Source organism: Ptychodera flava, chromosome 4 (assembly GCF_041260155.1).
Source record: "Ptychodera flava strain L36383 chromosome 4, AS_Pfla_20210202, whole genome shotgun sequence".
NCBI classification, from domain to species: domain Eukaryota; kingdom Metazoa; phylum Hemichordata; class Enteropneusta; family Ptychoderidae; genus Ptychodera; species Ptychodera flava.
The window spans coordinates 20,060,030-20,087,396 of record NC_091931.1 but is presented as its reverse complement, the minus strand read 5'-3'; the positions used below and the strand labels follow the sequence as shown (position 1 = coordinate 20,087,396).

The 27,367-nt window shown below is 35.4% G+C and overlaps 1 protein-coding gene across 1 annotated transcript; it reads left to right on the top strand.

Annotated features, from left to right (window-relative positions):
* Window positions 1-27,363, top strand: LOC139131134 (uncharacterized). Its single transcript, XM_070697096.1, has 16 exons — window positions 1-68; window positions 4,774-4,905; window positions 6,543-6,674; window positions 7,125-7,256; window positions 8,246-8,377; window positions 11,783-11,914; window positions 12,989-13,120; window positions 14,825-14,956; window positions 15,501-15,632; window positions 17,166-17,297; window positions 18,177-18,239; window positions 20,118-20,201; window positions 21,393-21,531; window positions 23,661-23,776; window positions 23,914-24,061; window positions 26,777-27,363. Exons 2-16 carry the CDS (start codon window positions 4,800-4,802, stop codon window positions 26,979-26,981), a joined length of 1,917 nt encoding a protein of 638 aa, XP_070553197.1. The 5' UTR covers window positions 1-68; window positions 4,774-4,799; the 3' UTR covers window positions 26,982-27,363.
* The last annotated feature ends 4 nt before the right edge of the window (window positions 27,364-27,367 follow it).

The window sequence follows — 27,367 nt, the reverse complement described above, 5'->3', positions numbered from 1 at the left end:
TGTACGCAAAGCTATCAAAGCGAAAGAAGTGGGGTTCGTGATCCAGGAGACCAGCGAGACTACTTTGGGTGAGTTTTTTTTTTGTCATGTTCAGTGAACGAACACTTTCTGTCTCTGATAAACCCGTATGGTGCCAATATGAATCAGAAATCACTCCTCTGTGCAAAACATTCGTAAATACTACAACCAGGTTCTATTGCTTTATATGAATAACGCCATTATCTAAACAATAACATCGGACTTTGATCAAGTCCGCCATGTTATTTTACTATATGAGCAGACCTACGTGAGAATACTTGTAGCCCTACAGAGTATTACGAGTGTCCGGCTTTGGCCACGCCGCCTCCCAACTCCGCCATACAAACGCCTGGACAAAAAAGCTCAGATCGACCATATACCCGACACAAAATTGGGTTCACGGAAATTTTGGTGGCCAAAAAAATACTTACCCAAACCATATGTAGGCGTCGATCCAAACTGACTTTCTCAATAAAGAACTTTCATTTCTAGCCATGCACTCCCCTGTATCAACTTACGGACTTACTTACTTATGAACTTTCATTTCTAACTATGCATCCCCTGAATAAACTAACGGACTTATTTATTTACGAACTTTCATTTCAAACCATGCACTCCCCGTATCAAGTTATGGACTGACTGACCGACTTACTTACTTACTTACTTACTTACTTACTTACTTACTTACTTACTACAAACTTTCATTTGTAACTATGCACCCCGTGTAGCAACTCATAAACTTACTAACTTCCAAACTTTCATTTCTAATTATGCACCACGCTGTATCCCACTGCGGACTTACTTACTTGCAGACTTACATTTGTAACTATGCACCCCTGTATCAACTTACGGATTTACTTACTTACAAACTTTAAGATCTAAACAAGCACCCCTACGTGAATGAAATAGCAGACTTCCTTACTTAAGAACTTCCAGACCGCAGTATGCATCACCTTGTATCAATTTACGAACTTACTTACAAACTTATAGATCTAACTATGTACCGCCCCCACCCCCCTCCTGTATGAACTTGCAAACTTACTTACTTGCAAACTTTCATTTTCAATTATGAAACCCCTGGTATACTGACTGGTTTATCGTGATTGAGCATTTTCTTGGTATGCCATGGACTAGTGCACAATTTTAAAAAGAAGACTAAACGCGTCCACATATGCACTGCAGAAAATTTCTGTTTGGACGAAGCTCGGGTTGAAACATGGACCCTGGAGTACATCACATTTTTCGGGGGCGAAGTTCTTTATCTCACCCTTGTTTCATATGACTTGCTTCATAACAAATCAGAAAATCTGAGGGGTGGCCCATTTAATGGGGGAGGGGGCTGGAGGTTTTCGAAAAACAAATTGTTGCAGACCGAATGCTGGAAAAACATCACACTCAGACTGAACTGTGCACGGTGTAGCATCGGTCACATCATCGTGACACGGCGCCGGGTACTGTCGATCGATACAGCTCACGATTAGAGTTACCTATCGACACACAAAATATCTGTTTGAATGTTATTGCACGGGGGCTTTCTCTGTGCATAGTGTAATTATTTGTATCAGTTGAATGACATATCGAACCAAAAGTGAATACACCACAATCACATTGACTTGAGATGGCAGCAGTCGCCCTTGTCTTCCGGTCACTGGTTTGGCACTCTTTGCTGACAGACAGTTGTTTATCAAAGTCAAATACCACCAAATAAACACAAACAACGATTACAGGAAATCGACCATGATCAATGATGACTTGAAAACCGTAAAGTTCATGTCACGAACACGAACATATAGTATATCTGTACAACTTTGCCTTTGTATGGTTTAAACACAAGACTGTACACTGCATATGCACTGCAGAAATTTCTTGATTGGACGAAGCCCGGATTGAAACATAGACTCTGGAATACAGCACATTTCTCGGGGCGAAGTTCTTTATCTCAGACTTGTTTCATATAGACGTGCTTTAGAACATATCAGAAAATCTCAGGGATGGCTCATTTGATTTCGGGGGGCTGGAGGTTTTCGAAAAAAAAATTGTTGCCTACCAAATGCTGGAAAAAAATTGTCTCTGCAGAAGGGAAGGAAAAAATTGCTTCAAGGAAGGCTGCAAAAACAGTAGTGTTGAACATCTGCGTGCAGAACAGCCCAATGTATATCTTTGGCATGCATCCCTAATAAATAGGCGACTATATGAAAATTTTTGGGGGACTTGAAAATTTGTGATCATATAGATGGGGGACTTGAAAATTTTGAGGGTATCGAGGGGGTTTGAAAAAAGTTTCAAGCCCCCAACGATTTTTTGTGAATGCAGCCTCAGGCCATATTAGGCTATGTACTGTCGTCGGCTCCGCGACTGTTGCATTTTTAGGCATTTGAAATGCCAATAACGAAAATATACTCTTTTGCAGCACAGAACAGCTTCCGCGATACTCTGTCGTGTTTTTTCCTCAGCTTTGGATGAAATTTGGACCAAAACAGTATCCAGACATTGATAAAATAATCACAAACTGAACGAATATACTTTCCGACGTATTAAACGTATCATTAGTTCTCGGCCGCTGGGAAGAAATTACGTCAAATCATGGAGAATTGTACGTGCCCACAGATAACACTCCAAACTGATCGCCATAATTTGGTAAGTTGTGATATTAGGACCTTGACATATCCACCTGACCAAAGACTTCTTCATTTGTGTTATCTATTCGTATAGTCTTTTTATAGAGTACGTTCATTCTATTGAGAATAGGGACGTATGAATGATTCAACACAGTCATCAGACAAATCGCCGATTGCCAGTGTCATGTAACGGTTCAAACTGGGGGAGGGGGCTATAACAGTCATGTAATGGTTAAATTTCTGCTAGACTGGCTTGAATTACTCCTTTTTTCAAATAGATAGGCCTTAATTTGAATGACTACTTGCTTTGATAACCTGGATAATGTTAATTATTGCTGGATTATTTGAGCCCAACAAATGTATTTGATATGTTTCATATTCAGCACTTGTGTACGACACTTTAGCACTGTAATTGACTTTAATATTGTCACATGTCAGTAACTCGTGTATCTCAATCTTTTGTCATTTCAGAGGTCGTCTGTGACTGGTATTATTAATGCCTCATGTTGTAAAAAAGCTTCCCCGTTTAAGCAAGAGGAATACGAAAAAGCGAGCGATCAAATATACAGGGTAACATTGAGCTGTTGCACTGAGTAAACAAACTTGTGAACACGTTTGTTGTGAAGTTGATTTTATATCAATGTACACTTTTTTCCATGGTCCATCTCGATGCCAAGTGTAACTATTGATTTGCACCTACGCGATTCTTCTTTCTCTTTGAAAGACAAAAAATTGTACTGCTTGTATAGTTTGATGTCTTCTCCATTGACAGTGATCTCCATTTCAATGATATTTGTTCAAAGCCGGCAATATTATTTTAGCTTCATAAAGGATTTAGACTTTTTTCCTTTGTTATATTCAGAGCTATTATACTCTTCACCTTTAGTAATAAATTTGTGTTCTCTTAATCCTACATCAGCTGTTATCTTTTTTACTTACGTGTAAGCTAGTACGCTGGTATTGTAATATTGATGAACTGTGTGATTTATCTAACAGACTGCAACAGGGTGATACGGATTTCCAACTCGTGGTGTTGTATAGTTTGGAGATATTGAAGTGAATATTGCGTGTGCTTGAAATATATATATGTGTGTACAAATAAAATGTGACCTAAACAATGTCTATTTGTGATGTTATATGTCTGCTATTGATCTGCTATGAGCTGTTGTTTGTATATGTGTATATATATATATATATATATATATATATATATATATATATATATATAAGTTGGCTACTATTTGTCTGCAGGTTACTAACCATGAACTGCTTTTGAGCTGTCGTGTGCTGCTTATCATGTCCCGTGAGCTGCCACGCGCAGCTCAAAGCTAATAATATATGCACCAAATCAGACAAATTCCAGATATCTGCAAGTTCTCTGATATAGCCAACATTGCAGGTCTGCAACAGCTTCCAGGCAATCCTTTGTAGATCTGCAGGTTTGGTTTGAGTTAAGTCACTTTGAGAAAAATATGTGTGACGTGATTCATTACGCTGGTTAATATACAGATTGATGGGAGTCAACAGTATATAGACTTATCAAAATAGTTCTTCTGGGGAAATTGCCATTAAGCTAAGTTGAATATGCCAAAACAAAGTGTACCAAGGTAAATTTGAGCACGTCATAAAAGAGCAAGACAATACTGACAATATCAGGGTACACAATAGCATTGTCCCTCCCTTTGTCAATTTCAACGCCAAAATTTATCATATTTTAGCAATCAAATTTTGCATGTTCCATTCATGAATACTTTGGAACTGACAGCATGCATTTGTTTCTAACTCATGCATGTTATACATTTAAGGATGCCTTTCAGTGGGCATTTTGCTTCCTCTATTGAATTTAATAGTTCAGATCGTTTGAATTCCTTCACAAATTGTAGACGTCTGTAGTTAGGTTAGGAGATAAGAGCAGTGTGAACCTGAAATAAATTTGTTTTGTAACCAAGAAGCTTGGAAGTTCATGTCTGCTTTCTTGATTTTGTCAAGTACATGTTCATTGTACTGGGCACTTGGCTAGTATATTTTCACCAGTGAAAGGAAATATTTATGATCCAAAATGCTGATGTTATCTGCCCACTTGCATGTGTGACTCAACAAATAAAATCGTTATCATCACCGTTTCTACCGCTTTCAGATCCTCTGGAAACTCACTCGGGGCCAATGACTACCCATTCCAGCGTCATATCTGAACTCAAAAGGAGAAGTGTGGACTTTGGTGGGGGACCTGACAATGAACATATACCTGATAATGCGACTCGAAGCAAAAGTGAGTTTAAACCTGCTGAGCTATATCATGAAATTCTGACTGTAAGGATTTTCGACATTTACATAAAAATATCTTATTTTCGCTGTTATTGACCTCTTGTTTGCAAGATTTTGTACTTAAAAGTTTTAGTTTATGGTTTATATTTCACTATGCACGATTTATCTGCATAATTGTGTATTTTGGAAAATTCTGCTGTTTCAAGAATTTTCTTAATGATTGATGTGAAAGTCAAATTTCCAAATATCCATTTGGTCCCCGTTATGCATTTCAAATTTGCAAGTTACAAATTTTAAAGTTAAAAAATCTCATTTAAATGTATGTCCAAATAAATATTTTTTTATTTCCGCAAATGAACTAAAACATACTTGTCAAAGTGAAACAAAAGAAATCATGACAGTAAATCTCAAATATGGTTAGATAGGGTGCATAATTGAACGCCGTCTCGAACTAAGTAAGAAACGGTGTTTAATTGCACGCTGTCTCAAAAATGGTACAGACGGTGCACAATTTAATACTCTATATCATGATTAGAGATGGTGTTCAATTGTACACCACTTCAAATTTCAGGTCCCTGTTTTTATTTTCAAGAAATGTAACTATTTTTATGACACTGTCAATGCCAGAATGATAATAATATGCTGTGCAAAGTCTGACAAAGATCAATTATTTGAGAAAGCTTGTACAAAAGTTGTCATTTTGCCTGTATGATATCTCAGTTGTACGTTTTTCATGTAAAACTGTACTTTTTGATTTTTTAATTGAACAAAAATTTTAATCATAAAAATGTGTTTTTGTGATGTACAATTGAACACATTCCCAATGAGACAGTGTTCAATTGCGCCACCTCTAACCATGTTTGAGAGGGTGTTCAATTGACTATAGCACCCGCTATTACCCCAAGGGGAAGTGCGTTAGCAGAAACACATCGCTATTCCCCATGGCCAAAGGCCGAGGGGTATAGCGATGTGTTTCTAGTACCAAACGGCCACGAGGGGTGATAAACGGGCGCTATGGCCCTAATGACCAGGTAATAGAAGTTTATAAGGTAATTCCCATCAGGCTAAGTTTTTAATGTGCCCGAAGAAATTGTACAAAGGCTAATTCAGTAAGTCATGAAAACTTAAAGAATGGTTATACTTTAGTATTAGACGTTGCAAACTTAGAAAGAGGTACACATCAAAATCGCCTCTCCTTTTGTCAATTCCGAATGCCAAAATTTATTATATTTTAGCATTCAAATTTTGCTTTTCGCATGTTCAATTCATCAATGAGTTGGAACTGACAGTATGCATTTGTTTCTTATCCATGCACGTTATATATCAAAGGATGTATTTCAAAGCCTTCCCAAATTGTACACGTCTGTGATTAGTTAGGAGTCAGGAGTAGTGTGACCATAAAAACCTGTTCTATCGGAATGAAACTATGCGATAAATTTGTTCTGTAACCTAGACAATTAAACGTTCATGGCTGCTTTCTCGATTTTGTCAGTACATGCCACTTGTACTGGCATTTGGCTTGTATATTTTCACCAGTAAAAGGGAATATTTATGATCTGAAATGTTGATATCAACTGCTCACTTGCATGTGTGACTCGGCAAATGCAATCGTTATCATCACCGTTTCTATACCGCTTACAGCGCCATCGGAAACCAATTCTGAGTCAATGACTGCCTATTCAAAGGTCATATCTGAACTCAAAAGAAGAAGTGATGACTTTGGCAGCAAGACTGATACTGAACATATACCTGATTATGCCGTCCGAAGCAAAAGTGAGTTAACACCATATGATCTAAATCAGAAAATGCTATCTTTAGGATTTTTGATATGTACATGAAAAATGGCATGGTTTCACTGTAATTGACCTCTAGTTTACAAGATTTTGTAATCAAACGTAATATAGTGGTTTATATTCACTAAGAACAATTAATCTGCATAATTGTGCGGTTTGGAAAATTCTGCTGTTTCAAGAATTTTCTCGATCACATGTAAAAAATCAAATTTCTAAATTTCCATGTAGTCCCTGAGTGTGTGTATGTGTGTCAAAATAATGTTTATACTTATCCAATAAATTCAGATAGAACAAATGCTTGCTAGAGGGGCATAGCTAGAATATTTCCATCAGTCAGGCGGAAATATTTGTCATCAGAAATGCTGATGTTAACTGCCCACTTGCATGTGTGAGTTGGCAAATAAAATTGCATCGTTTCTACCGCTTACAGCTCCAGTGGAAACCGACTCCGAGCCAATGCCTTCCGTTGCAAAGGTCATCTCTGAACTCGAAAGGAGAAGCGTAGACATTGGCAGGGAACCTGACACTGAACATATACCTGATTATGCCGTCCGAAGCAAAAGTGAGTTAACACCATCTGATCTAAATCAGGAAATTCTGATCTTTAGGATTTTTGATATATGTTAGTTCTTCTGGTCTTTAGGATTTTTGACATATCTTAGTTTAACTATTATTGACCTCTTGTTAGCAGGATTTCGTAATTAAATGTTTGAGTTTATGGTTTATACTTTTTGTATAGACAATTTATCTTCACAATTGTGTGGTTTGAAAAATTGTGCTGTTCGAAGAATGTTCCTAATCACTGATAAAAAAACTCGAATTTCAAATTGTCCTTGTGTTGTCTGTTCTACATTTGAAAATTATATATATATATATATATATATATATATATATATATATATATATGTGTGTGTGTGTGTGTGTGTGTGTGTGTGTGTGTGTGTCCATGTATATATATATATATATATATTATATATATATATATATATATATATATATATATATATATATATATATATAGATGCATGGAGATGTCCTCATAGGAAATTCTCGATCCTAAAGCAGAGCGTTATAAATAATATAACACCATTTCAGACCATGTTTGAGACAGTGTAAATTTGAACACCGTGTTCATTTGAGACGGTTTACAATTGAAACAGTATCTACCCATGTTTGAGAAAGTGTACAAGTCAACACAGTCTCTAACAATTTTAGACGCTGTTTAAGTATGCACCGCCTCTACTACTGTTTGAGACTGTGTACCCTTAAACACCGTCTCAAACCATATTTAATTGAAACAAATCGAAAATACCCAGGACATGTCAAACAAATCGGCAAATCGAAAATGTCATACACAGTTGACAGAAAAAGGGACAATTGTCACTTTGCATCAATTACTGGAGGTATAATATGCTGACATGATTCGTTAGCCTTGTTAATATGCGGACTGATTGGAGTTTACAGTACCGAGATTTATCAATACTGTCAAAAGTTCTTCTGAGGGAAGAGTCGGCATAAAATCGTTATCATTACTATTTTTACCGCTTACAGATCCTGTGGACACCCACTCCGAGCCGAAGCCTGCCATTCGGAGGGTCATATCTACACTTGAAAGGAGGAAAGTAGACTATGGCAGAAAACCTGACACTGAACATATACACGATGATGCCACCCCAAGCAAAGGTGAGTTAAAGGAAGTTCTGATCTTATGAAAAATATCTAAGTTTCATTGTTAATGGCCTGCAGTTTGCAAGATTTTGCGATCCAAAGTTTGAGTTTATTGTTTATATTTCACTATGCACATGATGGTGTGGGTTCGAAAATGATACTGTACGTTTGAAAATTTTTCTTTATTTACTGATGTTGACTCAAATTTCGAAATTCCCATGTCGTCCCTGTTCTATATTTGAAAAGATTAAACTTAAAAACCTCATATATATATATATATATATATATATATATATATATATATATATATATATATATATATATATATATATATATATATATATATATAACATTAACTGACCCGAATTACCCCTGTTCTAAGTCATCCACCGGAACTTTTTTTCCAGCACCTCACCGTGATGCTTTCGTGCACAGACCGATCTGTCGCGATCGGTCCCGTGCTACCATGACATTTTTACAAAGAGGTAATGCGATAAATTCAGACATGAGCCCATGAAGGCATTTCCAACGTCGTACGGACGGCTCAACTTATAACGTTGAACCTGGTGATAAACCCGGCGAAAGCTACATCTAAACGTAAGGTTCTAAGACAAGAAATTGACCTTTTTAATCTAACAATTCTCTGGTGGTTATAAGCTCAGATTAATTGTACATACATTTAATACATGCATTTAATTATAAATTTTCTGAAAGCCTAGGTTTCGGGGATTATTTTGGTAACCACAGTGTCACCATTATTTAGATAACTATCATGTGACAGGTCGTTCGCTTAAACTTCCAAAAATTCCTATGTTTTGTCTCAATACTTCAAAATATCCGACTCAAACTTGCTGGAATGCAAGCTGTCACAGCGCTCTTCCAAAGTGTGTCTCAGATTTTTTATATCTTGCTTAGATTTGTCGGAGCACAATTTTAAAGAAATCAACTAGGGTTAAATTCACCGCTCTGGAAGTTTTTTGGCCTAAAAATGGTTTAAGGAGGTTTTAAAAAATTTGGAGACACTCTAACAAAGATCCTTAGAACAGCTTGCACTCACATAAATTTCAGCCACATATCTCAAAGCATTGAAACGAAACATTGAAAACCGATTTTTGAAAGGTTATGCAAATTACCTGTCACGTGATAGATATGTAAACAATAGTGACACTATGTTTACCAAATTATTCCCCTATATCTAGGCTTATATGTAATTTACACTAGAGAATTGTTAGCTTAAAAAGGTCAATTTTGTTGTCTTGGACCGTAAGTTCAACTGAATAAATAAGTATCGTGTGATCTTCGGAAAGCGACATAGAAGGCAAAGAACATCAAATCATTCGACGAATAACGATAAATTTTCTTTATCACATAGATATTCCGTAAATTCTCGAACGGATTCGAACCTGCTGCTGCATATATTCGAGCCCGGTTTTAGACACGATAAACGACACCATCGCGAAAATGAATTAATAGTCATGACCATTAATTTATTTTCGCGGTGGTTTCGTGTATCCTGTCTAAAACTCGTGTCGAATATATGCATGCTCACCCATTCATTCAGTATCTTTCAATATGTCAAACAATATAAGTAGTATCTCGTATCAAACAAAATCCATGAAAAACGGCCGACTTTGTCCCTTTAAGATGGCAGTCAGTGTATCAAAGTTTCAACTTGATCGGATTTATGAATGAAAGTACCAAGTTAACATTTGCATATCTCCAGGGCGATGGGCGTTTTTATTCATTAAGGAAAGTAATCCCGCGAAATAAAACCATGATCGCGACAATATGATAGCAATCCTTTGATCCATCTACATCAAACGAAATGTAAGAAGAGTATTCATGTGATAAATATATAATCCCATGGAATTTGTCTCTGTTTCACATCATCGTACACGTGTTTATATATATATATATATATATATATATAATATATATATATATATATATATATATATATATATATATATATATATATATATATATATATATATATATATATATATATATATATATATATATATATATATATATATATATATGCATGTATGTCTCTGTGTCTGTGTTTGTGTCTGTGTAAGTAATCTTTTTAATTAACCCAATTCTGCTGAAACAATGAAACAGAAGAAATGACAGTTCAAGAACAATTTTATTAATTCAAATTTTTATTGAACAATTAATCATGAGAAAGTAAAGATTTAAAGTGAAACATAGATATTTTTAAATTAATGAAAACTTTGGATAAGATTTCTAAAAATGTCTTTGTCAGACTTTGTCATTGTATCAGCCAAATATTCAAATTTTTTGAAATTAAAAAACAGATAACTGAAATTTGAAGTAATGTACAGTTGAACACTATCTTTAACCTTGTTTTAGACAGTGTTCAACCCTGCACTGCCTTTACCATGTTTTCGACATAGTCTTTGTTTGAGATGGTGTACAATTGTACACAGTCCAATACTATGTATTAGACAGTGTTGAATTGTGCACTGTTTCTACATGTGCGTTGAGAGTGTGTTCAATACCATCTCAGACCATGTTTGTGGCAGTGTACATTTGCATACAGTATCTAACTATACTTCAGACTGTGTACAATTCAACACAATCTCTAACCATTTTTACACGGTGTTCAATTACACACCGCCTCTAAATGTGTTTGAGATGGTGTACATTTGAACTCTGTCTCAAACCATGTTTGATGAGACAAATCGAAAATACCCAAGACATACCCAACAAATCGGCAAATCCAACATACCCAACGCAGTTGACAAACAATAAAACAATTGTTACTTGGCATCAATTACTCTGTGCAAAACATGTGTGACAAGATTCGATAGCCTGATTAATATACGGATAGATATGATGGGACTCATCAACAGTGTTTGACCTTGCTAATCTAGAAAATATCAAGGTACACATTAGCCTTGTCCCTCTGTCGATTTCAAATGCGAAAATTTATAATATTTTAGTATTCAAAGTTTCATTTTCGCCTGTTCCATTCATGAATGTTTTGGAACTGACAGCATGCATTTCTAGCTCATGCATGTTGTTTATCAAAGAATGCCTTTCAATAGGCATTTTGCATACTCTATTGGACGGAATAGTTCAGATTGTTTAATTGCCTTCCAAAAAATTGTACACGCCTGTGGTTAGGTTAGGAGATAGGAGCAGCGTGACCCTAATAACCTGTTCTATCAGAATAAAAAATTGATTTAAACTTGTTCTGTAACCCAGAAACTTAAAAGTTCATCTCTGCTTTCTTGATTTGAACAAGTACATGTCAATTGTACTGGGCATGCCTGCTATATTTTCACTAATGAAGGGAAATATTGTGACCTAAATGCTGAGATTACCTGCTCACTTGCATATGTGAGTATAAAATCATAAAATCGTTATTATTACTATTTCTACTGCTTACAGATCCTGTGGACACCCACACTGAGGGAAAGCCTGCCATTCGTAGGGCAACATCTACACTCGAAAGGAGGAGTGTAGACTTTGGCAGGGAACCTGACACTGAACATTTACACGATGATGCCACCCCAAGCGAAAGTGAGTTAAAGCTTGCTGATCTACATCGGGCCATTCCGATTGTTAGGAGTTTTGACATGTACTTATTTTCATTGTTAATGGCTTGAGGTTTGCAAGAATTCGCAATTCAGAGTTTCAGTTTATTGTTTATATTTCACTATGCATGTGATTGCGTTGGTTGGAAAATTCTGCTGTTTGAAGAATTTTCTTAATCACTGATGTAAAACTCAAATTTCAAAATTTCCATATGATGCCTGTTTTATACTTCAAAATGTGGAACTTATAGTGGTTAGGTTAATTTTGTGCCAGCCTTTATCGATCTGGATTATTATTTGTGCCATGCATATATTTCTTGAAAACAAACACGGGCAACTGAAATTTTAATTGCTGTACAATTGTAGGCTCGAATCGCGAATGAAGACTCTGAGACAGTGTTCAATCCTGCATCATCTTTGCCATGTTTGCGACACAGCCGCTAATTATGTTTGAGACGGTGTTTAACTGTGAACCATTTCTAATTATGTTTTAGATTCTGTATAATTGTTCCACATCCCGAACCATGTTTATAAATTCAATTGTGCACTGGTTCCACCCGTGTATTGATAATATGTTCAATATGGTTTGAGACTGTGTTTAATTGCATGAACACTATCTCAGACCATGTTTGAGACAGTGTACATGTGAACATGAATGCCTTGGAACTGACAACATTCATTTGTTTCTAACCCATGCATGTTGTATATTATAGGCTGCCTTTCAATAGGCGTGTTGCATACTCTACTGGATGGAATAGTTCAGATATTTTAATTGCCTTCCTAAATTGTACACATCGATGGTTCGTTTAGGAGATAGGAGCAGTGTAACCCTAAAAACCTGCTCTATCAGAATAAAAATTTGATTTGAACTTGTTCTGTAACCATTGAACTTAAAAGTTCATGTCTGCTTTTTCGATTTCCTTCATTGTACTGGGCTTGGCCTGCTATATTTTCACCATTAAAGTGAATATATATCGATCTGAAATCATGGTATTAACTGCTCACTTGCATATAGGAGTCGGCATAAAATCGTTATCATTACTGTTTTTACCGCTTACAGATCCTGTGGACACCCACTCCGAGCCAAAGCCTGCCATTCGGAGGGTCATATCTACACTTGAAAGGAGGAGTGTAGATTTGGGCAGGGAACCTGACACTGAATTTATACACGATGATGCCATCCCAAGCAAAGGTGAGTGAAAGCCTGATGATCTTCATCAGCAAATTCTGATTTTTAGTAGTTTTGACATGTACATGAAAAACGTTTTAGTTTCATTTGTAATGGCCTGATGTTTGCAAGATTTTGCAATTAAAAGTTTGAGTTTATTGTTTATATTTCACTATGCACTTAATTGTGTGGGATAAAAAATTCTGCTTTTTAAGACTTTTCTTAATCACTTATGTAAAAATTAAATTTCAAAATTTCAATGTGATCCCTATTTATTATTTCAAAACGTGAAACTTAAAAAATCTCATATATATATATATATATATATATATATATATATATATATATATATATATATATATATATATATATATCGAAGTAAACATGTCCTCGTAGGAAATCACAGTGCTAGATGCTAAGCAGAGCGTTATAGATAATAACACAAATTACTTCAAGTACAAAGTAATGAAATCTGTTACTTAAGTTTAATGTATCCTACAATTTTCAGACACAAGATTTTGTCTGGAGATTGCAGTTTACATGAATCTTAAGTAACAGATTTCATAACTTTTTACTCGAAATAATTTGTGTTAATATATATATATATATATATATATATATATATATATATATAATATATAGGTCAGGTTAGATTTGTGTCAGACTTTGTCAATCTGGATTGTTAATTGTGCGATGCAAATGTTTACTTTTTTGAAAACTGAAACAGACTGGTTTGTGATTTTAATTAAACACCTTCTCAGACCATGTGTACATTTGAACACCGTGTATATTTGAGACATTTTACAATTGAAAACAGTATCTTACCATGTTTTAGACAGTGTACAAGTCAACACAGTCTCTAGCCATTTTAGACGATATTCAATGCACCGCGTCTAACCATGTTTGAGCTGGTGTACATTTGAACACCGTCTCAAACCATGTGTGATTGAGACAAATCGAAAATACCCAAGGCTTACCCAACAAATCGGCAAATCGAAAATACCCTACAGAGTTGACAAACAATAAGAGAATTTTCACTTGGCATCAATTACTGCGTGGTAAATATGTGTGAGATGATTTATTGATGTGCGGATTGATGGGAGTCAATAGTACCGAGACTTATAAAAATCGTTCTTCTGAGGGAATTCTCATTAGGCTACGTTTTAATGTGCCCAAACAAATTGTAGAAAGGCAAATTTGAGCAAGTAAAAAAATGAACGAATGGTTATACTTTAGTATTAGATGTTGCAAATCAAGAAAATATCAAGGTACACATCAGCGTTGTCCCTCTGTTTGTCATTTTTTAAATGCCAAAATTTATCATATTTTAGCATTCAAATTTTGCTTTTAGCGTGTTCCATTCATGAATGCTTCGGAACTGACAGCATGCATTTGTTTCTAACACATGCATGTTGTATACCAAAGGATGCCTTCCAATAGGCATTTTGCATACTCTACTGGATGGAATAGTTAAGATTGTTTAATTGCCTTCCCAATTGTACACGTCTGTTGTTAGGTTAGAAGATAGGAGCAGTGTGACCCTAAAAACGTGTTCTATCAGAATCTGTAACATAGGAACTTAAACGTTCATGTCTGCTTTTTCGATTTTGTTCATTGTACTGGACTCTGTTGATATATTTTCACCATAAAGTCAAACAATCGCGATCAGAAATAACATATATATGTAGGCATAAAATCGTTATCATTACTGGTTTTTACCGCTTACAGATCCTGTGGACACCCACTCCGAGCCAAAGACTGCCGTTCGGAGGGTCATATCTACACTTGAAAGGAGGAAAGTAGACTACGGCAGAAAACCTGACACTGAACATATACACGATGATGCCACCCCCAGCAAAGGTGAGTTAAAGCCTGCTGATCTTCAACAGGAAATTCTGACCTTTAGTAGTTTTGACATGTACATGAAAAATATCTTAGTTTCATTGTTAATGGTCTGAGGTTTACAAGATTTTGCACTTAAAAGTTTGAGTTTATTGTTTATATTTCACTATGCATGTGATTGTAAGGGATAGAAAATTAATGCAAAACTCAAATTTCAAAATATCCATATCATACCTGTTTTCTATTGCAAAATGTGAAACCTAAAAACTCATATATATATATATATATATATATATATATATATATATATATATATATATATATATATATATATATATATATATATATATATATATATATTTGTTTTTTAACCTAGAAACCTAAACGTTCATGTCTGCTTTTTCGATTTTGTCAAGTACATGTTCATTGTATTGGCATGTGGCTGGTCTATTTTCACCAGTGAAGGGAATAATTATGCTCCGAAATGCTGATATTAACTGCTCGCTTTAATATATGAGTCGGCAAATTAATTCGTTATCGTCACTGTTTCTACCACTTACAGACCCTGTGGACACCCACTCCGAGCCAAAGCCTTCCGTTCGGAGGGTCATATCTACACTTGAAAGGAGGAAAGTAGACTACGGCAGAAAACCTGACACTGAACATACACACGATGATGCCACCCTAAGCAAAGGTGAGTTAAAGCCTGCTGATCTTCAACAGGAAATTCTGACCTTTAGTAGTTTTGACATGTAGATGAAAAATGTCTTAGTTTCATTGCTAATGGCCAGAGGTTTGCAAGATTTTGCAATGCAAAATTTGACGTTATTGTTAATATTTCACTATGCATGTGATTGTGTGGGTTCGAAAATTCTGCTGTTTGCAGTATTTTCTTAATAATGATCTAAAACTCAAATTTCAAAATATCCTTATGGTCCCTATTCTATATTTTAAAATGTGAAATATATATATATATATATATATATATATATATATATATATATATATATATATATAATATTTATTATATATCGAAATTATTTTTAAGTTCACCTAATAAATTCAGCTAAAATATATACTTGTCAAAGTAAAACAGAAGAAATGGTAGTACAAGAACACAGTTTTATTGATTCTACGTTTAATCCAACAATTAAACATGAGAAAAATTAAGTTTTGCTATAAAAAATTGAACTGATATATTTGATTAGCAAAATGAAAATTTTGAAAAAGGATTTTGAAAAAGGATTTTTGTCAGACTTTGTCTGTCTAGTTTATTAATTGTGTCATGCAAATATTTACATTTATTGAAAACAAAAACTGCAACTGAAACTTGCATAAGTGTACAATTCAACACCATCTTAAAGCATGTTTGAGACAGTGTTCAAACCTGCACTGCCTCCGCCATGTTTGCGACACAGCCGCTAATTATGTTTGAGACGGTGTTCAACTGTACACCATTTCTAACCATGTTTGAGATGGTTTATAATGTACACCATTCCAAACTATGTTTTAGGCAGTGTTCAATTGTCCACTGTTTCTACAAGTGTGTTCAGAGAGTGTGTTCGTTATGGTTCGAGACCATCTAAGACCATGTTTGAGACAGTGTACATTCGAACACCGTGTATGTTTGAGACGGTTTACAATTGAATACAGTCTCTAACCATGTTTGAGACTGTGCACAATTCAACACAGTCTCTAACAATTTATAGGCGGTTTTCAATTACGGTACGTGTCCAACAATGTCTGGGATAGAGTACATTTGAACACCGTCTCAAACCATGTTTGATTGAGACAAATCGAAAATATCCAAGAAATACCAAACAAATCGGCAAATCTGAAGTGCCCTACAAAGTTGACAAACAATAGGAGAGTTTTCATTCGGCATCAATTACTGCGTGTTAAATATGTGTGACATGATTTGTTAGGCTGGTTAATATGCGGATTCGGGGGAGTCAACAGTACCGAGACTTATAAAAATCGTTCTTCTGAGGAAATCCCATTAGGCTATGTTTTAATGTGCCCAAACAAATTGTACAAAGGTAAACTTTAGCCAGTCATAAAAATTGAATGAATAGTTATATTTTAGTGTTAGACATTGCAAACCTAGAAAATATGAAGGTACACATCAGCATTGTCCCTCCCTTTGCCATTTTCATATGCCAAAATTTATAATATTTTAGCATTTTAACTTTACTTTAGATTTTGATTTCCTTTGCTTTGCTTACAGATCCTGAGGACACCCACCTCGAGCCAAAGCCTGCCATTCGGAGGGTCATATCTACACTCGAAAGAAGGAGTGTAGACTTGGGCTGGGAACGTGACACTAAACATGTACACGATGATGCCAACCCAAGCAAAGGTGACTTAAAGCCTGCTGATCCTGATCAGGAAATTCTGATTTTTAGTAGTTTTGACATGTATTAACCATGAAAAATGTCTTAGTTTCATTGTTAATGGCCTGTAGTTTCCAAGATTTGCACTACAAAGTTTGAGTTTATTGTTTATATTTCACTATGCACGTAATTGTGTGGTTTCGAACATTCTGCTGTTTGAAGAATTTTCTTAATCACTATCCAACAAAGTACAGTTTTACATTTAAAAGTTGAACTGAGATATTTTACATGCAAAATGAAACCTTTCTTTTAGGCTCTCTCAAAACAGATCTTTGTCAGACTTTGCACAGCATATTATTACCATTCTGGCATTATTAACTCTGTCATAAAAATAGTTGAAAATCTTGGAAATAAAAACAGGCAACTGAAATTTGAAGTGGTGTACAATTGAACACCATCTCTACAGATGTTTGAGAGTGTTCAATTGTGCACCGTCCTCACCATGTTTGAGACGCTTTTATTTAAACTCCATCTCTAACTTTGTTTGAGGTGGTGTACAATGGAACATGGTACCATACTATGTTTGAGGCAGACATCAATTGTGCACTGTTCTATCCATGTTTGAGATAATGTTCAATTGTACACCATCCCAAACATAGTTTGTGATGGTTCTAACAAATAAAAATTTGATATAAATTTGTTATGTATCCTAGAAACTTAGAAGTTCATGATTGTCTGCTTTCTCGATTTTGTCAAATACATGTCAATTTTACAGGGCAATTGGCTGGTATATTTTAATTAGTGAAGGAAAACAATTGTAATCAGAAGTGCTGATGTTAACTGCTTACTTGCATGTGTGAGACCGCAAATAAAATCATTATCATCACCGTTTGTACCACTTACAGATCCAGTGGAAAGCCACTCCAAGCCAAAGGCTGCCGAGACAAAGGCCATCCGCCACAAAGACGGTAAGCATTTCATGAGGACTAGTGTAAAATTCTCCGGGGAAGCTGACACTCAGCAAATACATGATTATGCCACTCGAAGCAAAAGTGAATCAGTACTGACGAGCTGACTAGTCGAGAAAAATTTCTGAGTAGTAAAGAAGTAAAAAATTAGTTAACCTTATAGAATGATGTTTAATACGAACCTTTCACGGTCAGGAAGGCAAAAACATTGTAAAGAAATTAGATAATATGTTCAATATTCCCCATTGTGATTGTCAGGTCAACCTATATAAATTCAATCACCCTGTGTTTTTCTCAAAATAATATTTTGTGTTACCCTTATCAGTTCGACCACGGATAGAAATTGGGACTCCTTCAATCTCTATATTGATTCGACCAACCTATCATTACGAAGTTTTTTGAACGCTTTATTTTTGATAACATACACAGAACGATACAATTCACAGTACAGGATATGTCTAAGTCGGGACTTCAGGAAAGTCGCCTATATATATTTCAATAATCAAAGATGATAAGCATATCAGTTATGTACCGTCGAAAAAGTGGAAATCTCTGATAATTCGACCACTAATAAAATTATTTTGGCTTAGTTAACTTCCTAATAATCCGACGATTTAAAATTGTAATTATTTTTCTAGTCGAAGTGATAGGATTTGCACGGTATCGCCTGATTGTGCTCTTACTGGTAAAGATCCATCTCAAAGGGGCTTGATATAGGTTTTATGTACCCTTCGTTTTGTAGTTTTCCAATTGGTATTCTTTTTGAATGGTATTTGTTATCTGTCTGTTAAACTTAGGTAAACAATTCAGACAAATGATTTGCCAAAATAACACAACTTAGGTTTAAATTTGCTCAGCAAAGCATTTGCTAAACTCATGCTGATGATGCAATTTGTTGGTGTCCAAATTTATAAAACTATATGAATTTTATTTTTTAAGTGTTTTGGGGTATTTGGAACATATCGAGGGGGAAACAGGAATGAGGGGTTAAAACAAGGAATTCGCCATGAAAATCTCCATTTCACGCATCATACCCAGGGTCAAGGTTAATCTTTTTGACAGAAAACAATAGGTATGAACCAAACTTTCTGATGACATATTGAAGACCACTTGTTATGGACATTATGCTGCAACGCTATTCATATAATGTCATCAAATGCATCAATCCATTGAGTCCCTAAGTAACTTTTATCTGCTTCAAACCCCCACTAATTCACATGTAATATCTTCTGAGGATATCGTAATACGGATCTTGGTTATGATATAAAAAAACTGAATTTCTGAATTAGACAGATAAACATATAACTGCTACCATTATATGTGCATCTGTCTGGTTCTGAAAAGGGCTTACATACATAAGCTTACATGTAATTGCATTGTATTCACACACACACACACACACACACACACACACACACACACACACACAAGCGCGCGCACACGATCAGTTGAGCCTCAGCATGTGGTAAAAATGTATATACAGGGACAACAGATCAATGCATTGCTGCACACTTGTGTCACCGCAGCTTTACTTGGAGTAGAAATCTTCCTAGAAGTTCAGAATGTACAATTTTTGTAGATGACTAAAATGGGTTTGTAGACTAGATGACCTAAATTGTGAACCTTTAAACATGTGGCCAATATCTAGAAACTAATACTTTTTTGAATTGCCTTCAGTCATTAACAGGAAAATGAAGAGTGCGATATTTTATCATATCCTCATGTACTTTTAATGAATCGCCAAAACTCATCATGCTTTGTTAGGGATTGGGCATTTATTGACTTTTTCCTAGCCTTTGGTGTAGGAAGAGTGGCCAGCTTAAGATAACGTGAAGTGTGGACTAATAATACGGAATTCTTATAAATATTTTTATTCAGGAAAAATAAAAGAGAAGACATCTTGCCCGTATTATCAGTTATGCGAAAGATTCAAAAATTCTCTGAAATTACCCGGTAAAGCAGGTAAGGATCATTGAAACTCTGATTTTCACATTTGCATAGACTATTTTTTAACATCACCTCATCAAACGAGTTAAGTTGTATGATTAAAAGGTGGAGTTTCTGAGGTTTTGCTAACCTTTGACCCACGCAAAAATTGTTTACTTTTATAAACTTAAGCCAGATCAATAAAACATTGTTCCCAGGATAATTATGGAAAATCAACAGATAAGGCAAGCGATTTGTTTTACAAATCAAACCCAATTATTGTATTACAATGAATTTTGATTGAATATATACATCACCGCAGAGAGAGAAAAAATGAATGTTGCTGCCAAAGATTTCCTCCACTTTGTAAATAAGCAATCATGAGACAGATACAGATGGGGTGTTTGATTCAACGAGACAATTAGCTTTGGCTTTTGATTATTATGTTTTGAGTATTTTGCTGTGTACCTCATGCGACTCCACAATTTTCAATTGTAGAGTTTGAAATGTACAGAAGGGAAACAGTGCTGAAAGGTTAACAACACCTTTATCATGATCAGTATTTAACTTTTTGACCCCCAAATATAGTCACGTTAATATCGATGACTGCAATTCAAAATTCAACAATAATATTGTGCATAACGTTTTATAGGTCTGTTTACAAACTTCGAAGTTAAATAAGCCTTCTGGAGTGTATCAAGATCAAAGGTTCTGAAAAGGCATAAGTATACAGCTTTATCCCTTAAACATTCTGAAGTGGGGCTTAAAATTTTAGCTGTTCAATATTACCCCGACACCACATTTTACGCTACAGTTTTAATCCAAATGGGTTTTATATCACAGTCAACAGTTTGACTGTGTTGCACTCTAGAAGGAAAACAGCATACTGCGTACCGTTGTTGCACTCTTGTAAATCGTTGCATTGGACTGAATTAAGGAATATTATTGAACTCATCGCTTCTTTCCTAGAAACAATGAGTTCCATAATATTCCATAACTATGGCGTTATAGTTTCTGGGAAAGAAGCTGAAAATATAACTATGAAAAAACTGTGAAGTAATTTCACACATTTTTTGATGGATTTTCGACCGATATGCCAGAGTCAGGGATGGCAGAAGCGTTGATTCTGAGGAAAAGGTTGTTATCGCATAAAGGAAGGTTTGTTCTAAAATTACACTGATATACGCACAAATAATGAAAGTCAATGTCATAACGCTTTTCTCTCAGATGTGTATTTCAACAAGAATTTCGATATGTGTTACTGTACTGGGTGCCATAATGACAGAGGAGACAAGCTTTACTATGCACGTGGTCAACCAGCAAAAGACTACGGCGTACCGATAGGATGGTGCCGCTTTGCTCTTCAGTGAGTATAAGCTTTCAGTTTATAACTTTGCTGTAAACGTTTACTTGACTCGATTTTCCTTTTTTGTCCTTTTTGGGAAATACGATTATAATTCCCAAGATAAAGTACACTGTGAAGTGCTTTACTTGTTCAGGAAACCAGGAAAAACAGCTAGTGCACAGTAAAAGTGACATCCTCTCTGCTAAATTGAGCAGGAAGTAGAATTAGCTTATTTTCAGAGATAGAAATAGTTACGTTTACATCAAAAGTGACGAGAGAAAGATCGTAAGACATATGTTTCTGTTCAGAAAGGAGGTTCCCAGTCAAATCGCTCATCAAGGTCGTTCGCCCATCGTTATGCACTCTACAGTATCTAAGCCACAAGATTTGATTACGAATGTTGTAACTTCAACGGCAGTCATCTAAAAATTGTTCTTTTGCTACTTTGAGGCGGGGAAGGGGGCTATGAAAACTTAGTGGACAGTTTGGAATTGCTATTAGGCTGCATTCACAAACACCTCCGGATGGGGGGAGATTTCAGAGGAGGGTTTCTTGAAAAAAATCTACAACACGCCGGGGGTCTGAAAAAATTGACGTTACAAAGTGGGGACATGAAAATTTACTGAATATCAAATTCATTTCTTAATACCTTCTGGCACTTTCATTTCCTGCCATTTCCATTTTTGGCGCGCCCTTCGGGCGCAAGTTTTAGGGTATATTAAACAATTTATTGATGATTCAAGCAGCCACATTGAGGCAAAAGATTTAGGTTGTCATGATTTCTACTTACCCAACTCCTCTCTTCTGCAAAACTGTCCTCTATAATGACTTAAAGTTTCAACTTAACTTTTCAATAACAATTTGGGAGGTAACCTATTTGATATCATTCTGCCATTGACAATACATTGGTAACTATTTAGAATAGTAAATAGTGTCATCAATAACAACTAGAAGTTTTGATGGGCAAACAACCTTTGAATAACAATTTGGGAGCTGATAACCGAAGCGATATTTGTAGTTTCCTCATAGCCTACAATGTATAGTGAATTAACATTTTCACTTAAATTCCAAAATCAAATTTCTTGCACACATGCACTTGTATCCACCTTAGTCTAATTAAGTATATGAATATCAATAATCAAGCGTACATAAATACACACATTTAGGTAGTTTTGTATTTAAAAAAGTTAGTCATACTTTCCTCATAGACCGCAATGTATAGTGAATCAACATTTCAGTGAAATTCCAAAATCAAATTTCTTGCACACTCATGGACTCGTAACCTTCCTAGTTTAATCAAGTACATTAATATCAATAATCAAGCATACATAATTACACAGATTTACCTTTTTTTTAAATATTCATAGTTTCCTCATAGACTACAATGTATAGTGGATCAACATTTTCGGCGAAATTCCAAAATCAAATTTCTTGTACACATATTCACATGTAACCACCCTCTTCTAACCAAATACAATTATGTCAGTTATTCAAGGTCCATATGTGCACAAATATTGCAGGTTTTTAATTGGAGAAAAAATTATTCACAGTTTTGACATAGACTCCCATGTATAGTGGATCAATATTTTCGGCGAAATTCCAAAATCAAATTTCATGTACACATATAAATGTAGAGATATCGACTTGTTTATGAGAAAAATGTTAATAGTTTGCCAAAAAGACTCCCGTGTATTATGATTTGATATTTTTTTGGACGAAGCACTATATCGGCCACATTTTGCCTTCCTTTTTTGGGACTTCAAAATTATAGCAAGTCAGAAGGGGGACTTGAACACATTGCGGGTTTGTTTGGGGCGCGGGGGTATTTGAAAAATATCTTAGAACTTTTTTGGAATTTCCCAGCCCCCCTCCCCCCGCCTCCAGAGGCGTTTGTGAATGCAGCCTTAGGTAACCAGTTCGTGGATGGGTTCTAACAGCACCTATTTGGTTCGCAATTGCTAAAACTTTGACCTCTAACATCATCTCTTCTTTTAATTTCAATAAACCTCAAAAATCTTCAAGAAAGTAATGTTTTAACGTAATAAGCGTTGTTTACTGTTTCACTAAAACGGTCAATTCAATTTTATTGATAATTAAAGAAAATGTATTGAAGTCAAATATTAACTTTTAAGCAATAAACATTTATTTAGGGTCCCGCCGCAAGCTAAGGCAGAAGACGTATTCAACAAATGGCACGTGGCTTTTCACGGCACCAAAATCGATGCAGTTGCATCTATCCTTAAGCATGGATACCTATTGATGCCAGGTCTGTTAAAGATTCATTCTTAAACATTTGATACGTTTATGTCTGTTCTTTGCTTTGTTTCTTTGTCTGTGTACCTGCGTGTTTTTATAACCGCTACAGATTACACATCATTGTGTTATAATGATATTGTCCTGTAGGCGATTATCTCATGGACGGAACCAAACTCTGTGAAGCGCCCGGCCACTTCACACCTGATCGTAAACCAGAAGGATTCGATACGAAGCAAGTATTCCTCTCACCAAGTATAAGATATTCAGGGTGTGATGTTTATGCCCCACAGACAAGGTAAGTAGTTAGCAAGATTTGTAAATATAGCTATAACAATACCAGCTATTGTACTTTGTACAACTAAGAAAATAGTACTGCTCCTGTAATGTAAGTTTATTCCATTTAAAAGCGGACAGACACCGAACTCTTAAGTTAGAAATAATAATAGGTTGAAAATAATAATTTGCGATAAACCATGTGTGATTGAATTCTGTTCCGAAAGAAAATTAACCACTTTTGCAATTATTTACCGTCATGAATGATCGCGTGCTTCAGAATCATTCAGATAATTTATTAATGACAGAAAAAGAGAACGCATCCGGAAACTCGTGGCACGATGAGACATGATCTAAATGTCTGAATGTTTACTTCGAGGGTAATGAAGCTTAACAAATCATAACATAGACATAGACATAGACATTCTAACAATACCGATAGAAGAGAACAGCAATCAAACATGAATCAAAAGCAAACGACTGATAAAGGAACTATTAGGGTTCCGAGACAAAGGCATCAAAAGATCACAGTGTCTCAGACATGACCGATCTGACTTCATCTCACCATGTTGAATTTTCAACACCATATAGCCGACATATAACACAGAATACAGCATAAATAAACTGCACAAAAATAGTCACTAAACGAACACACAATCAGACCACACCGCACACCACAAAACATCGAACCACACAACTCCCAACATGTGTGTGCGTGTAGCCACGTTCCTTTATTTACTACGACCACTTACACTCTTTGTCAGATGTAAGTTGAAGGAGGGTAAACATGAGGATATCTTCGCAGTATCCATAGACTATTCACAGTAGGCACAATTTCAACATAATTTTTGGAATCGAAGCAAGGCGTAGAAATATGGCAGCCATGGCAGTTCAGAATCCTGAGTTACACAATCAATATATAGATATAGAAAAAGTTGATAAAATCCATAATTCTCAATCAATGAGAATGTTACAAAAAACTACCTATGACAAGGCTTCGCATACAATCAATCAAAATGCGATATTCCGAAGCAAAGAATAATCGAATACAAAAGGACAAAAAAGTTATTTAGTCATCAGCCATGCACAGTGTAGATTGCGCTCTGAAAGATACAAGGCTCCGAAATCCACTCATTCTAGCCTAATTGTAACCATTAATCCTGATTCCAATGAGTGAATATGCTGTTTTGTAGTTGAATAGCTGTTTTCACTATCCCATCTTGTTTTTGTGTTTTACCTATCGAGTACATTGTTTATGGTCATTAAAAAGGCAAAAAACGGAAATATGAACTAAATCGCCTTTTTCTCAGTTCGGCATTTTGTCACTTTGCAGCAGCTTAACTCGAGAACACGTAGACGGAAGTTCACCAGATTTTTACAGATGTTCGTTGAATAGTTTTTTTCCAAAACAGTGTATCATATTTTTATTAAGATTTTTAGAGTCGAGATATCGCTGCCTAATTAGACGGTATTGTGAGACTAATTGCTTGATAAACTTAAATTCAAGACTGGAAAACTAAGGCCCTTTCCTAATTGGTTGATAAACTAAGAGTGAAGGCTGTGAAAGCGCTAAGGCCATTTACAAAAATCTGAGACATGGTTTTGTAACATTGACACCTAGACAATAGCCCCTTTCTCTCTTAATTAAAGTTTTTACATCAGTTTACCCATAGACAGTAGTTTACCCTATGTCTTTACAGTTTCACTTAAATCTTCATAAAAATTCAGGGCCCATTAATTTTCTTCATCAAACAAATATTCATGGAAAAAGCTCCAGGTAATATGTAATACTTACTAGGTAAAATACACAGTATGACGGCAAAATTCACGTTTGAAAATAACTGGTGGCAAGGTTAAAAGCTACCTTAACATTTTTGTGTTTCTTAACCACAAACATTATGAATCTAAGATAATTTAAAGTCACTGCGCCGTGTATTACTTTCGACCACTTTCATTAAAGTTGAAAAAGTATAGATATAATCACATGATCTTTTTTAAGGTGCCTACTTCATTTTTCTGCTAGGGATCCAAAGTTTAAAGTTTCACTTCCGCAATCTCAGCTAGTCTATCATTTTCAAGTATTGTCCAATTATTTTTGATCAGAAGGTTAAATACCGTTTTTGCTCTACTCTCAAAGTCATGTTACAGACTAATGTTCAATATGTCAATACAATGCATATGCATGCAATTTATAATGTTGACAACAAAATTATGTTGCAAGGCTAATGCTTTTTTTCGAAATTGACATCAAAGACAGTAGTTTCTCTTCTGTCTAAACTTAAGGTAGAATACACCTCGGGGACAGATATTCGCACTCTCAAACTTTTTTTCTGATACACCACTTGCGGGGGCTCATTTAAAGTTCATGGTGAAAGAAAACTTTTCACCGGCTTAGTTTTTCGAAATTCGAAATTTTAATTTTTTCTATAGAGTTAACACAGGGATGGCGGCCATTTTGAATTTTAGATATCGGTAAATCTTGAGTAATTTGTTTCTCTAGTTCCAAAATTTGCACGGTGAGCCCCGATTTTTATTCTTGATTTTGAAACAGAATGCTTGAAAGATTCCTTAATGAAAGTTTGAGCAAACGTTTAAGTTTTTCACTTTCGAGGCGCAAACCATCTTAGGGGAAAAAGATAAAGACAAGTGTTGTATTACAGGACAAAAACTGGTGAAAATATCACCGTAGGTTTGATTTTAATGCTAGTACACACAATTATATTTACCACATATTCAGATACGAAGATGTCGAAACGGGCAAAACATATAAAGCAAGAGCTGTGTTCCAAGTTTGGATCAAGCCTGATGCTTACAAGGTTGGGCAGCAGACCATCGGAGCTACCGAGGAGATTGACCCATTGTTCAGCAACGAGGAGATTGAGTGGTATACAAAAAATCGTGGCTGTGTCACAATATATGGCTTGTTGTTCAAATTGGAATAACCATGTGGAAAAATGATGTCATCTCAGGTCATAGTCATCATCTGTAAAAGCCATTCGTTCTCTTACGAGACAATTTTGGACCCTCGCCATGCTGAACTAAGAAAGTATATCTTTTTCTAGGCCCTTTCCTAGCCCTCAGCGACATGTTGTTTAATGAACAACGTCATATATCGGGTTTTTCATTCTTATTACCACAAAAGCTGTCAATTCTCATCCGTCCCGAATCTTGATCTGATCGTCTAAATCTCATCAATTTTGTTTTAAGGAGAGTTACTTTATTTCCTCACCTGGTGCATCCTATCATAATAAGATGAGAAAGAGAATCATTTACAGAAGTACCTTATCAATAATGATAATTTTATCAATTATTGTCATTATACAAGTAA